The sequence below is a fragment of the Triturus cristatus genome, chromosome 1_2, assembly GCF_964204655.1.
Source record: "Triturus cristatus chromosome 1_2, aTriCri1.1, whole genome shotgun sequence".
In the NCBI taxonomy this organism is placed as follows: Eukaryota; Metazoa; Chordata; class Amphibia; order Caudata; family Salamandridae; genus Triturus; species Triturus cristatus.
The window spans coordinates 226832493-226850836 of NC_140580.1; the positions used below are offsets into that span (position 1 = coordinate 226832493).

General features: G+C 50.1%; 1 protein-coding gene across 4 annotated transcripts in view; it reads left to right on the top strand.

The window, feature by feature from the left end:
- Positions 1 to 18344, top strand: part of ZSWIM8 (zinc finger SWIM-type containing 8) — a 2297361-nt gene that overhangs the window by 1053066 nt on the left and 1225951 nt on the right. For all 4 annotated transcript variants that reach the window (XM_085603517.1, XM_085603518.1, XM_085603514.1 and 1 more), the window contains exon 15: positions 3529 to 3653. In XM_085603517.1, the coding sequence (XP_085459643.1) occupies positions 3529 to 3653 (125 nt within the window). The remainder of the gene's footprint in view (positions 1 to 3528; positions 3654 to 18344) is intronic.

Genomic DNA, 18344 nt, shown 5'->3' on the forward strand with positions numbered 1-18344 from the left:
AGTGAGGAAGGGGGCCCACGGGAGACGCGTGCAGTGGTATAAACTACTGTTGGGATCTCTATTAAACCCTATGGAGAATGTCGCGGTTGGAAATTGCAAGAAATAAAACACTTCTAGCAGGAGTTCAAGTTCAGCAGCTTAGAGTTAAGCTCTTGGAGGGCCCACACCCACGACAGTACCGAGGTACCACTGTGACCTGCCCCAGGGAAGCCGGGTGCATAGGTTGTTTTCGATTTCGGGTCGCGATCTCGTTTTCAATGGAAAAAGGTGAAGAACTGCTGCTAGCGTGAAGCGTCGTCGATGTCGTGCAGATTGAAGATGTAGATCTTGAAGGTAAGGACCTGAAAGCAGAGGGGACAGAGTCTGGGTCACGGCACAGTGACCAGGGGGCTCAGGAAAAAGAGCCCCTCAATGTCGGGTGCTTCCAGGTGGAAGATGGGTAGCTTGGATCGGCAGCCACGGGGTCCAGGAGGCTTCAAGGAAGGCCAGCTTCTGGAGGGCGACTGTCCCACGAAGGATGAAGGCCGCTGTGGTGTTAGTGTCCGGATTGGATCCACTTAGCCTTGGCAACCGCAACCCACGCAAGGATCACAAAACAGCTACTGTGCAGATCCACGAGGTCTGAGCAAGGTCTCCAGCGAGGAGTCTGTAGAGCAGGCCTGGAGCAACCAGGGAGCCCTTTAAAGTAAAGATTGACTTCCGCTAGGTCCCACCAGTCGAGAGACAAGGGACCGCGGGAGGCAGAAATTTGGCGTGCGTAAAGATGCGCCCACGGGTCGCCGGAGCGGGCTAGGGCGTCGATCTTTGGCACAGATGATGCTGAGAGGTTGGCTCAATAATGGGCCAAAGCACAACTTCCCCACTGGTCGGGGTCGTGTGCTGTGCAAGAGGTGGCTGGTGTCCTGGGGTATTGGGGATCTCGGCACCCACGGGGTCCACGGTGCTGAGCTTTGCTGTGCACACTCTCTGGCCTCTGGGATGCTTGGAAACCCACCTCAAGGTAGGCAGAAGTCTTCGATGTCCGTAGGAGCAGCGGAGTTCCAACCGGGTCACTTGCAGTGTTTCAGGTGCCTGCCAAGCAGGGGGGTAACTCCTTTACCCCAAGGGAGATTTCTTCATTCAGCCGTGCGGCAGCAAGTTGAAGGTTCAAGTCTGTGAAGTCCAAGATTAATCTGAGGCTCTGGGGACCCTGCACCCACCTTTATCCAAGGATTAGGGGAGTGTCTAAATCCGAGCCCACCAATGAGAGTTCAGGCGGGAAAGGGTGGCTACACCCTCTCCCCTTTGTGTGTTTTCCCGCCTGGCCAGGGGACAGGATGCCCCTGAACCGGTTTGAGGCGGTGTATGCAGAAGTAGGCACTGGAGAAGCCTACGTGCAAGTCTGAAAGACATCCTATGGTGCACCCACCCAGTTCCAATCCACATAGTCTGTCTGGGCAGGTGGGAGCACCTCCCTGCAACAAGATCCCTATTGTCCAGCTGCTGTGGCTGGAGTTCTGCCCAGCAACAGGCAGCCAGAGTCGTGTGAGTGGCGGGTAGCATCCATTTTGTACTACGTGTGCACTTTTAAATTGGTGTCTAAAATCTGCCGCTTTTACCATCTCGCCCCTCTAGCAGGGGGGAATCATACCCTCACTCCCGTAGTTGGATTGGGGGTATGATTCCTACATGTTTGACACCAAACACGACATGGTTCTGTGCAGCTACTCTCAAGTTATCACGCTATCGCGATTACTTATAATGCGCTTAAGAGTATATGGTATGGCTGCACTACAAACAACCCAGCAATAGTTTTACGAGGGTTGCAGAGGGGCCCTACTCAGGTAGGGGTTCCCCCTCACACATATCTCAGCACCCTGCCTTGTAGGATTAGCAAGACCTGCCTTAGGGGTGACCTTTGAGGATCTATGTGTTGTATTAAGTGGGATACAGGATACCTATATCCCTGTAAGGGGTGCAAGCACCACCTTACCCAGACTACAGTACTGGTCTGGTGGTGTCAGTTTGTATGGCTGTCCCAGGGGTCGCACAATAAGTGCTGCAGCCCCTGGTAGGCCTCTGAGGGACCCATGCCCTGGGTACCTAGGGTACCATCTACAAGGGGCTGATAGGGTGTCCTCAGTATCCAATTGGTATGTACCTAGGGTACTCACATCAGTTTAGAGAGGAAGCAGATAGGCTGGGGTCCTGGATAGCAGAGCCACAGCCTGGCTAGAGTCAGAAAACAGTCAAAACATCAGCAAAAAGTTGGGGGCAACTATGCAGTCGATGCCACTCTCCTACAAATATCCCTTCTGGAAAAAAGTGGGGGTTCTCTGAAAGCGCAGTACGCTTAATATATGTAAGAGCTGGGGGACTCCAACAAAAACAGAATGCAGACCAAAGGACTGAGATTAGTCTTGCACTAACCTCAGCGCGCAAACAGCCCTCAGGAATTGCTGACAGGGCCTACCTGCCTCACAGCCCGCTGCAGAAAGAAATCAACTCACTCACACAGCTGTGCAATCAATGTCGCCCACAGGCGTCACCGGGGGATCAGCCCGCACTACTGACCCCTGCCGGGGCTTCAAACTCAAAAAATGCCGGGAGGTACAGAGCCCGGGTGTCTGTAGGCAGCGGGGACAAGGCTCTCAAAGACGCGTCTTCTACAGCGTGATCCCTCCTCTGAGGAACCGCGGTGCAGGATCAGTGAGACAGGCGAGTCCCTCTAGCAGGCCTTCAGAGCACCGCAGTCAACATGGCGCTGGCCGTATAAGGAACGCAAAACGCTCCCGCGGCCAGATGGAATCTTTAAGAGAAACAAGATGCGCACAGCAACGCCTAACGACCCTACCCCGGGGGGCAACGCAGAACGTGTTTCCCCACGGGAGACTTAGTCGATAATTTTACAGCAATAACACCAACAAAACCACATAAGATGAAGAAAAGCTGACTTAACTGGCTGCGAAGCAGCGAATAAAGAGGAGGAACCAAAAGTGTAAAAGGACTATGTGCTGTTCATGGACACTATGGAGGGACTATTGTGTTGGAGGCCTCCCTCGGTGTCATCGGAGTTGATGTTTTACTCATGTTTTTTACTTATGATTCATAAACGTTTTTTATTAAAATTGTGTCTTTCTCGCTGCTGTGAAATTTGTAATGTTAATAAAGTGGAGAAAGACTAAGCATAATCTGAGCCTCCGGTCCTGACATAGAATCTGGGCTTACCCCAGATGCCACAGGTCACCACCATGGCAACGACACCTACAGTCAGCGTCGAATGGTGGGCAAGAGAATGAGGATTTGCAGAGCCTGGCGCAGAGTGAGAAAAGGAGGTTCTCACTTCTTCGTCATCATGGACATTCCCTGATGTGTGCATTTTAGAAAGAACCATCCTTTTAATTTGCAAACTATACCACTGAAAGACTGACAGTTTCACTTGCAATTATGCCTTTTCACAGTTTTGACTTTGACTCATGAATGAAACTATGTTGAAAAATGTGACATTGCTTGTTAATTGATCTTTCTTCTCTCCTTAAAATATATCAGGGATGAAGACAACTGTGAGTGAGGCAGAGCATCCCTTGCTTTGTGAGGGTACTCGGCGAGAAAAGGGGGATCTGGCCCTTGCCTTAATGATCACTTACAAGGATGACCAGTCTAAGCTGAAAAAGGTTTGTATTGTCACGGATGTTTTTCGATCGATTTTGTCCGTGCCATTATCTGTCCACGCTCCTTACTTAACTTCGAGAACTGTGGTATGTATGCATGCCAGTAATTAAAGGCAGTGTTGACTGTGCTAATTTCCAGTTGAAAATGTTTGTGTTTCAGAACATCTCCCAGGGGGGATATGGTTTGTGTTGTAGGCTGCATCTGTTATAAGTTCACATGCAGTAGGTCATCCTTCTATGAATGGGTCCTGCACCTTGTTTCAAAAGTTGGACATTATAGGCATTGACTCTAGGCAGGTCTATAATGAGACTCCTCTGGAACATTGAAATCCAAGCAACATTTTCCCTAGCTTGAGGGGATTCTTCAGAATTGTTTTTTCACTGTCAGGTTCAGTCCAAGGTAGGTGGTCTGGGCACTATTATCTAAATGTTAAGGGTGTTGTGTGCCTTTCTTATTTTTGCTTTTAAACCCTCTGACAGCTTACATTTATTCATGTTCTCATTGTTATTTACATATATTTCATGATTGCCATTTCATTTATGTTATGCGTATTATTACAACATTTTGTTATAGTTTTAAGGTGTATCCAAAGTTCATATGCCATATATGCATACATTATGAGGTTTAGATGAAAACCACTTTTTCTTTAGGAGCCTGTGCTAGGGAGTTCACATATTTTTGTTTAAACTTTACATCGCATATCGCGGGTGTAGGAGAGTAGAATCTGCACTTATGTTGCCCCCACTTTTTTTCTGATGTATACACTGGTTTCTGGCTTTAGTCTGGCTGGGTCCCAGCTAATCAGGACCCCAGTCTCTCTGTTCTCTCTAAACGACTTGGTGTGCATATTAGATGCACTAGTGATTGGATACTGTGGTACCTTATGAGCCCCTAGTATATGGTACCGTAGGTACCTAGGGCATTGGTACTTCACAGGCCTACCAGGGGCTGAAGCCTGTATTATGTCACCCTTGGGAAGCAGACTCAATCTGACACCACAGGCCTGCTACTGCAGCCTGTGTGAGGTAGTGTTAGCACTCCTCACTGAGATATAGGTTTCTATATCTCACCACACACACACATATAAAGCTATCAGCCACCCCTATGGCAGGCCCTATCAATCCTGAGGGCAGGGTGCTTGGTTTACAATGTGAGGGGGTGCCTCTGCCTGAGCAGGGCCCCTCTGCAGCTACCAGAGTCTATTCTCTATGGCTGTTTGTGGATGCGGTTAAACCATATACTCTTAAGTGCATTAAAATGCTACCTTTGGAATGACTGCATGTCGTGTTTGGTGTCAAACAACTTGGAATCATACCCCCACATCAGTCCATGATGTGAGAGCATGATTCCACCCTTCTAGAGGGGACGACATGTAAAACAATAGAAATCCTATAGAGCCCTGGCATCATGGATGCCACAAGCACAGACACTGGGCTGCCCTCCTGCTGCTGACTGAAACTCGCAGTGGAGGAGGCCCAACAAAAGGCATCCTGTCACAGGGAGGTGTCACCACCTTCCAGACAGGATTTAGTGTATTGGAGCTGGGTGGGTGCACTCCTAGAGTGCTTTGAAGTCCTGCACTGGGGGAGCAGTAGGCTCCTCTGTGCATATGCCAGCTCAAACCGGTTCAGGGGCTACCTGTCCCTGCTCTGGCGCGATACTGGACAAAGGGAAGTGGGTGTAACCACCCCCTCCCCTGACCCTCCTAGAGGAGTGGTCCTAGAGCTAGTCCCTCCCCTATCTTCACTATAAGATAGCAAGCATTGCCCTTACAAATCAGATAACCCTGGACGATGCTCTACAAAGAAGAATCCTAGCCCTTCGACGTTCCACTACCTTTGGAAGACAGAAGAATCTCCCTTGGAGTCAAGGAGTGACTCCCCTGCTTGGCAGGCACCAAAACCCTTAATCAACGGTTGCAAACTTTCCCTCCGGAGTCCCTGCGACCCCAGAAGCGGATTTCCTGACCTCTCGACGGCCATTTTGAGTCCCCAGCGAAGCTGTGGCGTCTGGACCCCACGAGTGACGAGGAACTGCAATACCTGGGAACCGTGCACTATTTTCGAGTGCAAACCCTAAACAACGTTCTACGAACTTGTGCTTTGGACCATTTGTGGCCCAAGCCCCCAGCAGGTCTTGCACCAAAAATCAGCGGCCTACCCCGTCCCGAGTGACCGTGGGCTCCTGTGAAGCATTTCCTGTGGCGGCATCTTCGCGATCACTTGCCCGTTGGCTAGTGGGTCCCCCGAAGACTTTCTCAATGACTCAAAGGGCTCTCCTGGTTGCTCCGGGCCTGCCCTCACTTACCCCCGCTGGATGAGTCCCTCAGACCTTGCTGGTCTGCACCATCGGCTTTCATCAGTCTACACGAGACTTGCATTTGCCAAGGCTTCTTGGCTCCAATCCGTTTGCCGACACCGCCATCATCTGCAGATGTCATGGGACACTCCAAATCCAGCTGCTGGTCATCGTCGATCTCTCCTGGACCTCGTGAGCGAAGAGTCAAAACACCATCGACGACCTGAATCGACGCGACATCTGTGGTCATCCATCTTGCTGGCCACCGGTCACTGGCAAGTGACTTTGAACACTGTCCCCTCAATTTTCAGGTCTCCTCCATCTTGAATCCACCTTCAGATTCCACCGGACACTTCTTCAGACGACGCCAGCAGCAAGTCTTCTTTGGTCTCCATAGAAAACAGCGACGCGACCCAACACCAAAAGACACCTATGCACCCGGCTTCCCTGGGTGAGGTAACTCGTGCACTCCGGTGCCCAAGTGTGTGTTGGCTCTCGAAAGACTTACCTTGTAAGTGGCTTGCTTATAGTCTTCCTAGAAGTACCCTAGAACTGTAAAAATCTAACCGCGACTTGCACCATTATAACCAATAGGAAACCCGCGGCTGTGTTCAGACACTGTACGTGTCTCCCATGGGCCTGTAATTTACCTGCTAACACTGCAGTAGTGAAGCCCCAGCGATTCCCCAGGCCCTAGGCCTTGTTATTTTGCAAGTCGACATCCTTATACCACTTTCTTAGTATATGGTCTGGTACGCCCCTAGGGCTCCAGCCATATTTGTACTTAATTTATTGTGAAACGTTGACATTTGAATGTGTACCTGGTCTCTAATCTCATAAAGAGATTAGCAGAGTGTGTCTAGTAATAAATACATATATATTTGATATATATACCTGTGTGGTGTCCTTTCATTTGGTATTTCAAGAGATTATAAGGTAAAACAAGCTGCTTTACGTTCCTCTGAGACTTAGCCTGAAGGCTGCTCTCCACAGCTACCACTAGGATAGCTTTCTTTAAAAGGTTGTCTTAAACCTATCTTCCATAAGAGTCGAATTGGACTGGTGCAAGGTGGCCACTATAACTAGGGACCAGCATATGCCAGGCCAACTTCTCACAAAGGGATTCATTTTTCTCATACTAAATGCTGAGAAGTGTTGTATAAATCTCTGTGAGATTCTTTTGTTGAGAGTTAAGCTTAAGACCTTCCAGGAGGAGCTACTTTGACAAACAGTTTGTTCTAAGGCCACATTTGCTGTACATTGTAATTCTTTTTGATGTACGGTCGGGCGGAGAACTCTGCTCCAACCGTGGAGTGTGCGGAGGTTTGTCTACTCCGCGTTCCGTGGAAAACGCGGAGAAGGCAAATCTCCGCACACTAGGCAGCACAGCGAAGTTGGCAATCCCCCGCCTCCACCACCCCTATCAATTAATTCTACATTAATTAAAAGTAAATTAAAAACCACTTACCTGTACTGCAGCGTCCCCGGGCTGCCCTCCTCCTTTTCCTCGCCATCTCTGGTAATCCTTGCGAAAACTGCGCATGCGCGCGTGCCTGCAGATTTCTCGCGTAGCGGAGATCCACAGAGTTTGTTCGCAACTCCGTGGACCTCCGCGTAGCCCCGCTACGCCAACTACGCCCAGGGTTATTTTGATGCTAATGTAGACATTAACTAGGAATGTGGAAGAAGGGAAACTAAGTGAATTGATTCCTTCTTAGATTGCACCAAAGGTTGACTTTAATATCAATTATGTTGCTACTTTTCATATTAATTATAGGTTTTGCCATATTGCTTATACCTGCAATTTGCTTTTTCACATATCCTGCACTAAATCAAGGCATTAATACATCAATAAAGCCTTTTAAATGTATAGCATGGACTAATGGCATGTACATGCTTTGGGGACAGGTGTTTTAGTAATCCACTCTAAATAAAATATATATCAGACTGTCTCTGGCAGAATTTGAGGATTACACAATAAGCTCAATTTCAGGTAAATTGTGAGGGATGCGTGGGTCTCATCCTGTCTATTTCTCCCACCAAGCTGGTAACTCGGTCCAAGACTGCTCTTCACTGAGAGTTGGATTCTCTCCTGGATCACATCTCCAAGTGGGCTTATAAAAGTGTATCATGGTGCCCGGTGTGGAGCTTGGTATCTGTGTACCCTCACGGGCCTTGCACTAGTGCTTTTTTTTCTTTTTAGTCTTTATCATTTTACAACTTCACCATTAATCTTCACGTAAAACATTTCAAACTTTGAATGAGTAGCAATCATTGCAGATACAACAAGCTTATCCATTTGAAATATTTTACACTTGGGTAGAATTTCAACCATTAGAGGTTGCTACTAGGCATTTTATTGCATATACACCTGCACCAATTTCTGTGCAGTATATGTAGTCTGATCATTATGAAATCCTCATTAGCTATCAGGAACATCCATCATACCAGAAAACACTGTGTGGTTGATCAGCTCTTAGTGGGATTCTCTGGAGTGAAAAAAGGCAAAGCTGTGCAAAAGAGAACAATCTCTTGTTGGATTGTGCTCTGCATTAAAATAAATGGTCAAAAAGCAGCCTCCAGAAGGACTGAGTGCTTATTCTATCTGGGCCAAAATTGCTACCACTGCATTGGCACATGTAGTCCCTGTCCTGGACATTTGCTAGGCAGCTACATGGGTGCTCCAACATACTTTTCCAAGCTCTCTTTACTGGACAGTCAGGTTCACAGAGAGGGTCATTTTGCCTTGTCTGTCCTGTAGGACGTTCTGATTTGAATCCGTTCACAGGCCCACTCCCAAATAGTTACTGCATTGATAGCTGTTCAAGAGGTCTGCAGCTAGAAGTCTCTATTAGAGGAGCAAGTTACTTGCATATAGTAGTGCTCTTTCTGGTAGAGACTCTATTTAGCCACAGATTCCTGACTGATCTTCCCCGTTCTGTGATTGGACTCTATCTATTAATAAGTCTAGTATTCTGCACACCAATTTGGATTTGGGGCTCTGTGTCTGGGGCATTATACATTCTCGAAAGCAACTGATGTCAGTACGCTGGGTGGCTCATACATAGGCTTCACACGTTATTTCCAGAGAAAAACTACATCACCTACCAGTGCACAGAGGTACTGCTGAAAAGATTGAGTCTCTACCAGACAGAGCGTTACTGAAGGTAAGTAAATTGTTTATCAAGAGTAAGACTAAGAAAGAGGGTGCAGTAAAGGAGAAAGTTACTGAAACCAAGAAAAAGATGAAAGCTAAACTGAAAGCACAGTTTGGATCTTCTCCACAGCACGAGTCCAGTAGGGTTGCTTAACCCTATGTCAGTACCTTGATTGCTGTTTGTATCAAGATTCAGAGGAAAGTTGACACTCAGAAAAATAAAAAATGAGCAGGCGAACTGAGTTTTGTAGGAAAGACATGTACACAAGACGGAAGGCTTAGAAAGCGCAATCATGAGACGTTGAATCTAGTGTAGAGATGGTGGAGAAAGGTTTGATTCAAAAGCTTATTATAAGAAAAAAGTGTCTGGTATGACAACAAAAGAAGCGTTCCTCAGACAATGTGATTGCTTCTGCGAAAAGCACATGAACAATCAATCAATCACAACATTTGTAAAGCGCACTACATACCCGTGAGGGTTTCAAGGCGCTGGGGGGGGGGGGGTTGCAGCTGCTTGAGCCAGGTCTTGAGTTGTCTCCTGAAGGTCAGCAGGTCTTCGGTCTGTCGCAGGTAGAGGGGAAGGGTGTTCCAGGTCTTGGCGGCGCGATGGGAGAAGGACCTGCCTCTGGCAGTGGTTCTCCGGATGCGTGGGACCGTGGCCAGGGCGTGGTCAGCGGAGCGGAGATTCCTGTTGGGTACGTAGAAGGAGAGTCGACTGTTGAGATAGGCTGGGCCGGTTTTGTGGAGTGCTTTGTATGCGTGGATCAGGAGTTTGAAGGGGATTCTTTTGACGATGGGGAGCCAGTGCAGGTTCCTCAGGTGGGGGGTGATGTGGTCGCGGTGTGGGACGTCGAGGATCAGGCGTGCGGAGGCATTCTGGATTCTCTGTTGTCTGCTGTTGAGCTTGGACGAGGCTCCGGCGTAGAGGGCGTTTCCATAGTCGAGTCTGCTGCTGACAAGTTCCTGGGTGACTGTTTTCCTCGTGTTGGTCAGGATCCATTTGTAGATCTTGCGGAGCATGCGGAGGGTGTTGAAACAGGTGGAGGAGACTGCGTTGACTTGTTTGGTCATGGAGAGTTTTGAGTCGAGGATGACTCCCAGGTTGCGTCCGTGGTCGGTGGGGGTCGTGATTCCTCATGGCAAAGTAGAACTATAACTCACAAGACTTTTAAGCAGCATCTGTCCATGACTCCAACTGATGAATATAGTCAGATAGAGACACCAGACATACATTTGGACTTTCACACAGTTTTTAATCATCCTAGCTGAGGATAAATGTACTTCACCCATTTAAGGGATACACCTTCTGGATTGGAGGTAATACTTATTTCTTAAAAACTAATGTTTTGAGTTTGTGTTAAACAATCAATAAATCAATTAACAATTCTGTCCATACCTCTTACCCCATCATATTCCTGTAGATTTCCCATGGCGAGTCTAATTCAAGTACATCTGGATCCTTTATTCAGTACTTTCGACCATACTTTAGGTGTGTGGTTTGCTAGCCCCTGGGTCATATTTATTGCGGTCAATCTCATTTCAATCTCTCAAAATGTCTCAACAATATGGACTATTAACCACATTGCCACCAACTAGCAGCTAAACTCCAAATATTACATTAAGGGCCAGATGTAAGACCTGTCAAATAGCACCTCGCAAATTGTGAGCCCATTGGGAATAACTGGCCCTCCCAGGGATGGTGACCTGCTGGGTTCAGCAGACCACCATGTCTGGGACTGCTTTTAAGCAAAGCATACTATGGCAATCCTTCGTCTCACTAGAAACAGGTGTAATTGCAACAATTTATATGCCATCTTACACTTTCTAGGTTTCGTGACTTGCCCCAGCAGGTAGTGCAGTGGGGTTACCTCCACCCGAAGGCTGGTTCCTGCCTTCACCCGCTCAACCACGAGTCCAAATTTGGTGCACCTCAGAACACCCCCAAGCTAAATGCAGAAAGTCCGTTGCTTCCATGCCACATCTAGGGCACACATCAGAGTGGTCCAGGTCAATGCAACACAGTATTGGTTATTAGAATTAGTCTTGCATGCTAAAGGAAACCATTCCATGCATTTGTGGTACTTTAGTTACTTAGGTGTGAGCCTTAGAGGGGGCTTTGTGGGAAGCAAATAAAAAAAGGTTTAAGACTGGCTTGAAATGTAAGGGTAGTTTATATATAGAAGAGGCATATAAGGTAAGCAGAGGTGCATTCAAAATAAAGGAGAGAAATAGTCATTCAAGGCCATGCATGATTTTAAGGAATATAGTAGGTAGGCTTTTTGCGACAGTCTGTGGATGTATGCCCATGTAAAAAAACAGTGTTAAATTCTGCTCCTAAGGAAAGTAGCTGTTTAAAGACATGGTAGATAATCACCTCAGTGCAAAAAAGCAAGCCCAGTGTTTGCTGAGACCGTTTACCAGCTACCGGTAACAATATATCTGTAAGAGACCTATATTAGTAATTGATTCTTCACTTTAGAATTACCCCCAGGCGTCAGACTGGATCCGGCAAATTTTTTACTCAGCAGTACCCCGCGCATCGGTAGGTGGCATCGGTCGACTCTGTGTTCGTCGGCGTCGTGATTGCTGGGATAACGTCTCGGTATCTACTTAGACACCGCCCCTGCGCGCTGACGTCCGTTCTTTACACGACATTCCACGCCAGAAGCCCAGAGCCATGCAACACACTGACAACCGGTGAACTAAACTAGGGCCCTGAAAGGGAGTCCCTTACTATAGAAGTCAGTTCGCAGAATGGGGAGGATGGGTGGGGCTGTATGGAATCTATAACTAATATATGTTTCTTACAGATATATCGTTACTGAAGCTAAGTATCTTGTTCATCTGAAAGAGACTATTAGTTATAGATTCCTTACCTTAGAATAGATACCCCAGCAATATCAACCCCTGACGTAGGTCTGCAAACTAAGTTCATACCAGAAAGTCCTGGAGAACTGAACGTCCAAAGAAGCCGTCACTCCGGACTTGGCTATATAGGCAGTAATGCTTAGTGAACATGTGCAGTGATTCCCACATGGCTGCCTGGCAGATGTCACCAAGAGGAGCTCCACGTCCCAAAGCAGTAGTGACTGCTGTCGCCCAGGTGAAATGGGTGCGCAGTCCTACCGGAGGCTCCTTTTTCGCCAAGGAGTAGCAGATCTTAATGCAAAGGACGACCCATCAAGAGATGGTCTGCTTTTGTTAAAACCGACCTTTCTTGCTGCCCACAGAGCCAACAAAGAGTTGATCATCCACCTGGAATTGTTTTGTGCGATCCAAATAAAAGTATAATGCACGTTTTGGATCCAGATGGTGGAGTCTCTCTTCCTCCTTGGAAGGGGGCGGGAAGAAGGTGGGCAAAGTGATGGTCTGTCCTAAGTGGAAAGAGGTAACAACTTTGGGAAGAAAAGAAGGTCTAGTTCGAAGGACAACCTTGTCCGGATGAAGAGCAAGGAAAAGGGGCTTAGAATAAAGAGCCCGAAGCTCCCTCACCCTGTTAGCAGAGGTGATGGCATCCAGAAAAGCAGTCTTTAAGGTCAAGAGTCTGAGACAACAATTATGTAGTGGCTCGAAAGGCGTGCACCTAAGGTATGTTAAGACGAGATTCAAGTCCCACTGGGTCATTATGAGAGGAACAGGAGGAAAAAGATGAGTAACTCCCTTAAGAAATCTATTTACAACAGGGAACTTGAACAGAGAATCAGGAAGGCGAAGAGAGGCTGAAATGACCGAAAGATTGCCTTTAAGGGTAACCAGAGCAGAGCCCTGCTGGGCCAAAGAAAGAATGGAGAGGAGAATCTCTGAAAGAGGGGCAGAAAGGGGATCCTCAACCTTTGCTATGCACCATGCCACAAATTTGTTCCATTTACAGGTGTATACCGTTTTAGTGGAGGGACACCTGGCTGCCAAGATGACATTACAGACTTCGGGAGGAAGGTCAAAAGCTGTCAATTGTCACCGTTCAATCTCCACGCAAAGGAGTTGAAGGCTGGGCAGGTTCGGGTGGAGGACCGTCCCCTGTTGCTGTGATAGATCTTCCCAAGAGGCAGTCTGATTGGAGGATCGATTGCCATGTTCAAGAGCTCAGGATACCAGACTCTTTGTGCCCACTCCGGTGTCACAAGAATGACTTGGGCCTGGTCGCACTTGATCTTCTTCAGCACTCTGGGCAGAAGTGGTATACGCGGAAAGGAATATAGAAGACCGCAATTCCACTCGCGATGAAAAGCGTTGCCGAGTGAGTGCCACCTTGGAAATTCCAACGTGCAGAACTGCTGACATTGTGCGTTCTCTTCGGTGGCAAACAGATCTAACCAAGGCTCTCCCCATTGCTGAAAGAGACCTTGCGCGCCACCTCTGAGTGAAGACGCCATTTGTGATCCATCATGAACTAGTGGCTGAGTTCGTCTGCCCTGGCGTTCAGGGAACCTGCAACGTGTTGAACCACCAGGGACATGCCCTGATGTTCCAGCCATGTCCAGAGGGGAAGAACCTCTTGACCTAGGGTCCGGACCCCAACCCGCCCTGTTTGTTGCAGTACCACATGGCGGTGGTGTTGTCCGTGAATACCTGCACTACTCTTCCTTCGAAAGAAGGAAGGAATGCTTTCAGTGCAAGACCAATCGAACGGAGCTCCAGAAGGTTGATGTGGAGCCCAGCCTCGACCAGAGGCCTCTGATCTCCGCCTCTCCCATGTGGCCACCACTGTGAAGTCTGGTTGTGTGAGAGAGAGGGATCTGCCGCTGACCCAATCCTGGTTTGTTAGCCACCACTGCAATTGGTGTGCAGTGCCCTCTGAGATCTGGACGACATAGAAATATTCCCCAATGCTGTGCCCACTGAAACTTCAGGTCCCACTGCAGAGCCTGCATATGCCACCTGGCATGGTCCACCAGCAGAATGCAGGAGGCCATGAGGCCCCGCAGCCTTGAGGTCAATCTTACGGAAACCCGGGATAGAGGCTGAAACATCAGTATCATAGCCCGAATGTCCCGGACTCCCTGCTCGGGAGGATAAGCCTGAAACTCTGTTTTATCCAGAAATTCTCAGATGAAAAGGAGCTTCTGAGAGGGAATCAGGTGCGACTTCTGCATATTGATAGTGAACCCCAGCGAATGCAGGAGGTCCACCGTTGTGTGGAGGTGGGAGACGACAGCCTGGGGCAAGCCTGCCTTCAACAGCCAGTCGTCGAGATAGGGGAAGACTGGACCCCTGATCTGCACAGATGAGCTGAGACCACCGACTTCACTTTCGTGTACACCCGAGGGATGCTGGTAAGGCCAAAGGGGAGCATGGTAAACAGAAAATGCTCTTGGCCTACCATGAACCGTTGTTAACGCCTGTGGGCTGGCAGGACGGGAATGTGCAAGTAAGCGTCCTGCAAGTCCAACGCTACCATCCAGTCTGCATGGTCGAGGGTAGACTGGACCTGAGCTAATGTCAACATTTTGAACTTCTCCTTCCATATGAAGCGGTTGACGTCCCTGAGATCCAAGATAGGACCATGCCTTTGTCCTTCTTGGGCACCAGAAAGTAGTGGAAGTAACAACCACAACCTACTTCTGGGACAGGGACTCGCTCGATAGCTCCCTTGGCCAAGAGAGCCGTAACTTCCTGAAGGAGAAGTGCCAAGTGATCCTCCGACATGCGATGGAGTGTTGGAGGCATGGAGGGAGGGGTAGTCTCGAAGGGGAGGGAGTAGCCCCTTCGGACTATCTACAAACTCCACCTGTCGACATGATGTTGTACCAGTGGGGGAGGTGAGAGCAGATTCTGCCGCCCACTGGCAACTGGTGGCCCTGAAAGGTTGGACTAGTAAGGGGGGGCACTGGTGGACTGGCCCGCCCGCTGGCCCCCAAACCCACGGTGTTTGGTCCCACATCCCTGGCTGCGCAGAGGCTGGGTAGCTTGCGCCAGCATGTGGTTCAGGGTGGAAGGTGGTTTGGTACCCCTATGGAAGGGGAGAAAGGCAGACTGGAGAGGATGAGAGGTGGCAGCGAGGCCCAAGGATCTGGCTGTAGCTCTAGAATCCTTGAAGCACTCAAGCGCACTGTCTTCCTTGTCGGCAAACAGGTGACAGCCATCAAAGGGCCTCTCCAAAAGAGTCGATTGGACATCCCCAGAAAAGCCAGTGGATTTCAGTTAGGCATAGCACCTTAGGGCTGCTGACTTAGAAATCGGTCTACCCAGTGAGTCGGGGGTGTCCAGCCCACAGTGGATGGCGAACTTTGCTACATGTCTCACTCCTGTGACCACACGGAAAAGTGTGACCCGGGCCTCCTCCGGACATTGTGGCAGCACTTGCACAACCATATCCCATACAGAGTGGGTGTAACGGCCCAAGAGACATGCGGTGTTCACCGACCGCAGTCCTAAGATGGCGGAAGAAAACTTCTTCCCAAGATGGTCCAGCTTCTTTGATTCCCTCTCTGGGGGAGCAGAAGGGAACATGCTGTTGGGTGTCGAGGCTTGGACCACCAAGCTCTCTGGGGTAGGTCTAGGTCCACTCTCTCCCCGCAGCTCCACTGTTCCGGGTCTTGCCTCCAGACCCCAACCTCCTTCTTGGGAGGATCGAGGCTGCTGCCCGCCCCTGCGCTTGCTGCCCGCTCCAGCTGGGACCAGACTGCCTTCAACCACCGTAAACTTTCTCAGCTGTTTTTTTTCTTAATTTTTCCCTGTTGTGCCACTGTTATTGTGCCCATCTGTGTCTTGCTCCAATTCCACCACTGTTTTTATTTTCTCTTGCCTGTCTGTTCCTTTCGCCGCTGCTGCCCAAACGGCCCCTCCTCGGAATCCCCCCGGTCCCACCTCCCAGCCTCTCCTCCCTTCCACCTCCCCTACTTAATGGTGCCCGCTGTGCAGTCGTGTAGCGGACACGCCACCGGCGCGCCAAAGGCAAGCCCGTCTGCGCCCGTCTGTGACCCGACCGCGGCCAGTGCCAGGAACCCTGGACCTCCCACTACCCATCGCTACGACACCACCACCCTCCTCGCACTCAACCCTGGAAGACTTGGAAAATGCCAACAGGCATCGCCAAACACAACCCACGGCCAGTTCTCCTGCCTCCACTGCCGCCAGACCCTCACCGCCACCCTGTCCTCCAACACCGCCGACACCAGCACCGGGGACACCCTAAAATGCATCCTCCTCAACGTACGCTCTGTACACAAACATGCCATGGAAATCTGGAACCTACTTGACTCTCTCTCGCCCGACATCGCCTTCTTCACAGAGACCTGGACCAATGCACCCTCTGCCGCCGACATCCGCACCCCCATCCCAGACGAAACAAGATCCAGAGGAAAGACCGCCCCAACCACCCAGGAGGGGGCCTCGCCATTGCCCACCAAAGCACCGTCCACCTCACCACCTCCAGCGAAACCTTCCCCTCTGCCGAACACCTGCACTTCCAGATCCAGACCACCCCCGAAGCCACACTCCGAGGAACCCTCGTCTGCAGACCCCCCGGCCCCCCAACACCCTTCGCCACCACCATCACCGACTTCATCGCACCCCACGCCATCGCCTCAACAAACTACATACTCATTGGAGACCTGAACTTCCACCACGACAACCCCAGCTATCCTTCGTGACAACCTCGCCAGCATTGGACTTAAACAACTCGTCAACACACGACCCACAGAGCAGGACACACCCTGGACCCCATCTACGCGGCAGGAAACAGCATCCAATTCAGCCACACAACGCAGCCGTCATGGACCAACCACCACTACGTACACTTTGCCCTCAACAAACCTAAGGCACCCAAACCAGCTCCACGCCCACCACGAAGGAACTGGAGCAAGGTTACCGACGAGCAACTTAACTCCACCCTCACCCGAGACAACCACACCTCGGCACCCGGCGCAAAGGATGCAGCCAGAGAACTCCACACCCGGATCTCCAGCTTCGCAGACGAGCTCAACCCGCTACGCCACCCCGACAGACAAGGCCCCAGGAAAGCCACCTGGTTCACCACCGCTCTCCAAGAAGCCAGATGCACCTGCAGACGCCTGGAGAAGAACTGGAGAAACGCCAGTACAACCAAAAACCACACTACCTACAAGGACGCCATGACGTACTACCACAACCAGATCAGAGCCACCAAGAGGAACTTAATCCACAACAAAAATCCTGGCCAACTCCACCAACTCCAAGGAACTTTTCATTCAAGAATTCACCAACCCACGCAGCGAAGCCACAGACATCACCCCATCCCAAGACCTCCGCGAAAAGCTTGGAATCTATTTCCACCTCAAGATCAAAAACCTCTACGACAACTTCATTGACCATCCACCAGGCCCCACAGATGGCCCCCCACCTCCTCAGAAACACCAGCCAGCCCATCATCCCCAACTGGACACCGATCACGGGCAAAGACACCGCCTCGACCATGAAAAGCATCCACTCGGGGGGGGGGGGGGGGGGGAGAGATTTGAGGGGGCGCATTAAACCCGGTCACATCTACCACAGAGCCACGGCACCCAAACTGCAATGCACCATCAACACCACCTTCAAAACAGGCACCTTCCCAGACGACTGGAAGTGCGCAAAAGTCAGACCCCTGCTCAAGAAGCCCACATCTGACCCCACCAACCTCAAAAACTATCGGCCCATCTCGCTCCTCCCCTTCGCAGCCAAAGTTGCAGACGAAACAGTCAGCAGGAAACTGACACGATTCATTGAAGAGAATGCCGTCCTCACCCCCGTCCCCGAAGCAACCACAGCACAGAGACCGCCCTACTCGCTGACACAGACGACATCCGCACTCTCCTGGACCAAGGCCACTCTGCTGCCCTCATCTTACTCGAACTATGAGCGGCCTTCGACAAGGTCTCCCACCGCACACTAGTCGCCAGACTACACGACGCAGGCATACAATGAACAGCCCTGGACTGGATCCGATCATTCCTCACCGGAAGAAGCCAAAGGATCAGTCTCCCACCCTTCCTCTCCGACCCCACGAAAATCACCTGCGGAGTTCCACAGGGTTCATCACTGAGCCCCACCCTCTTCAACATCTACATGGCCCCCCTCGCAGCCATCGTCCAACAACACAACCTCAACATCGTATCCTATGCCGACGACAACCAGCTCATCCTCTCCCTCACCAAAGACCCCACCGCTACCAAACTCAACTTCCAGAAAGGAATGCAAGACGTCACAGTCTGGATGACCAACAGCTGCCTGAAGCTCAATGCCGAGAAGACAGAAGTCCTCGGTACCACCCCTTCTGCAT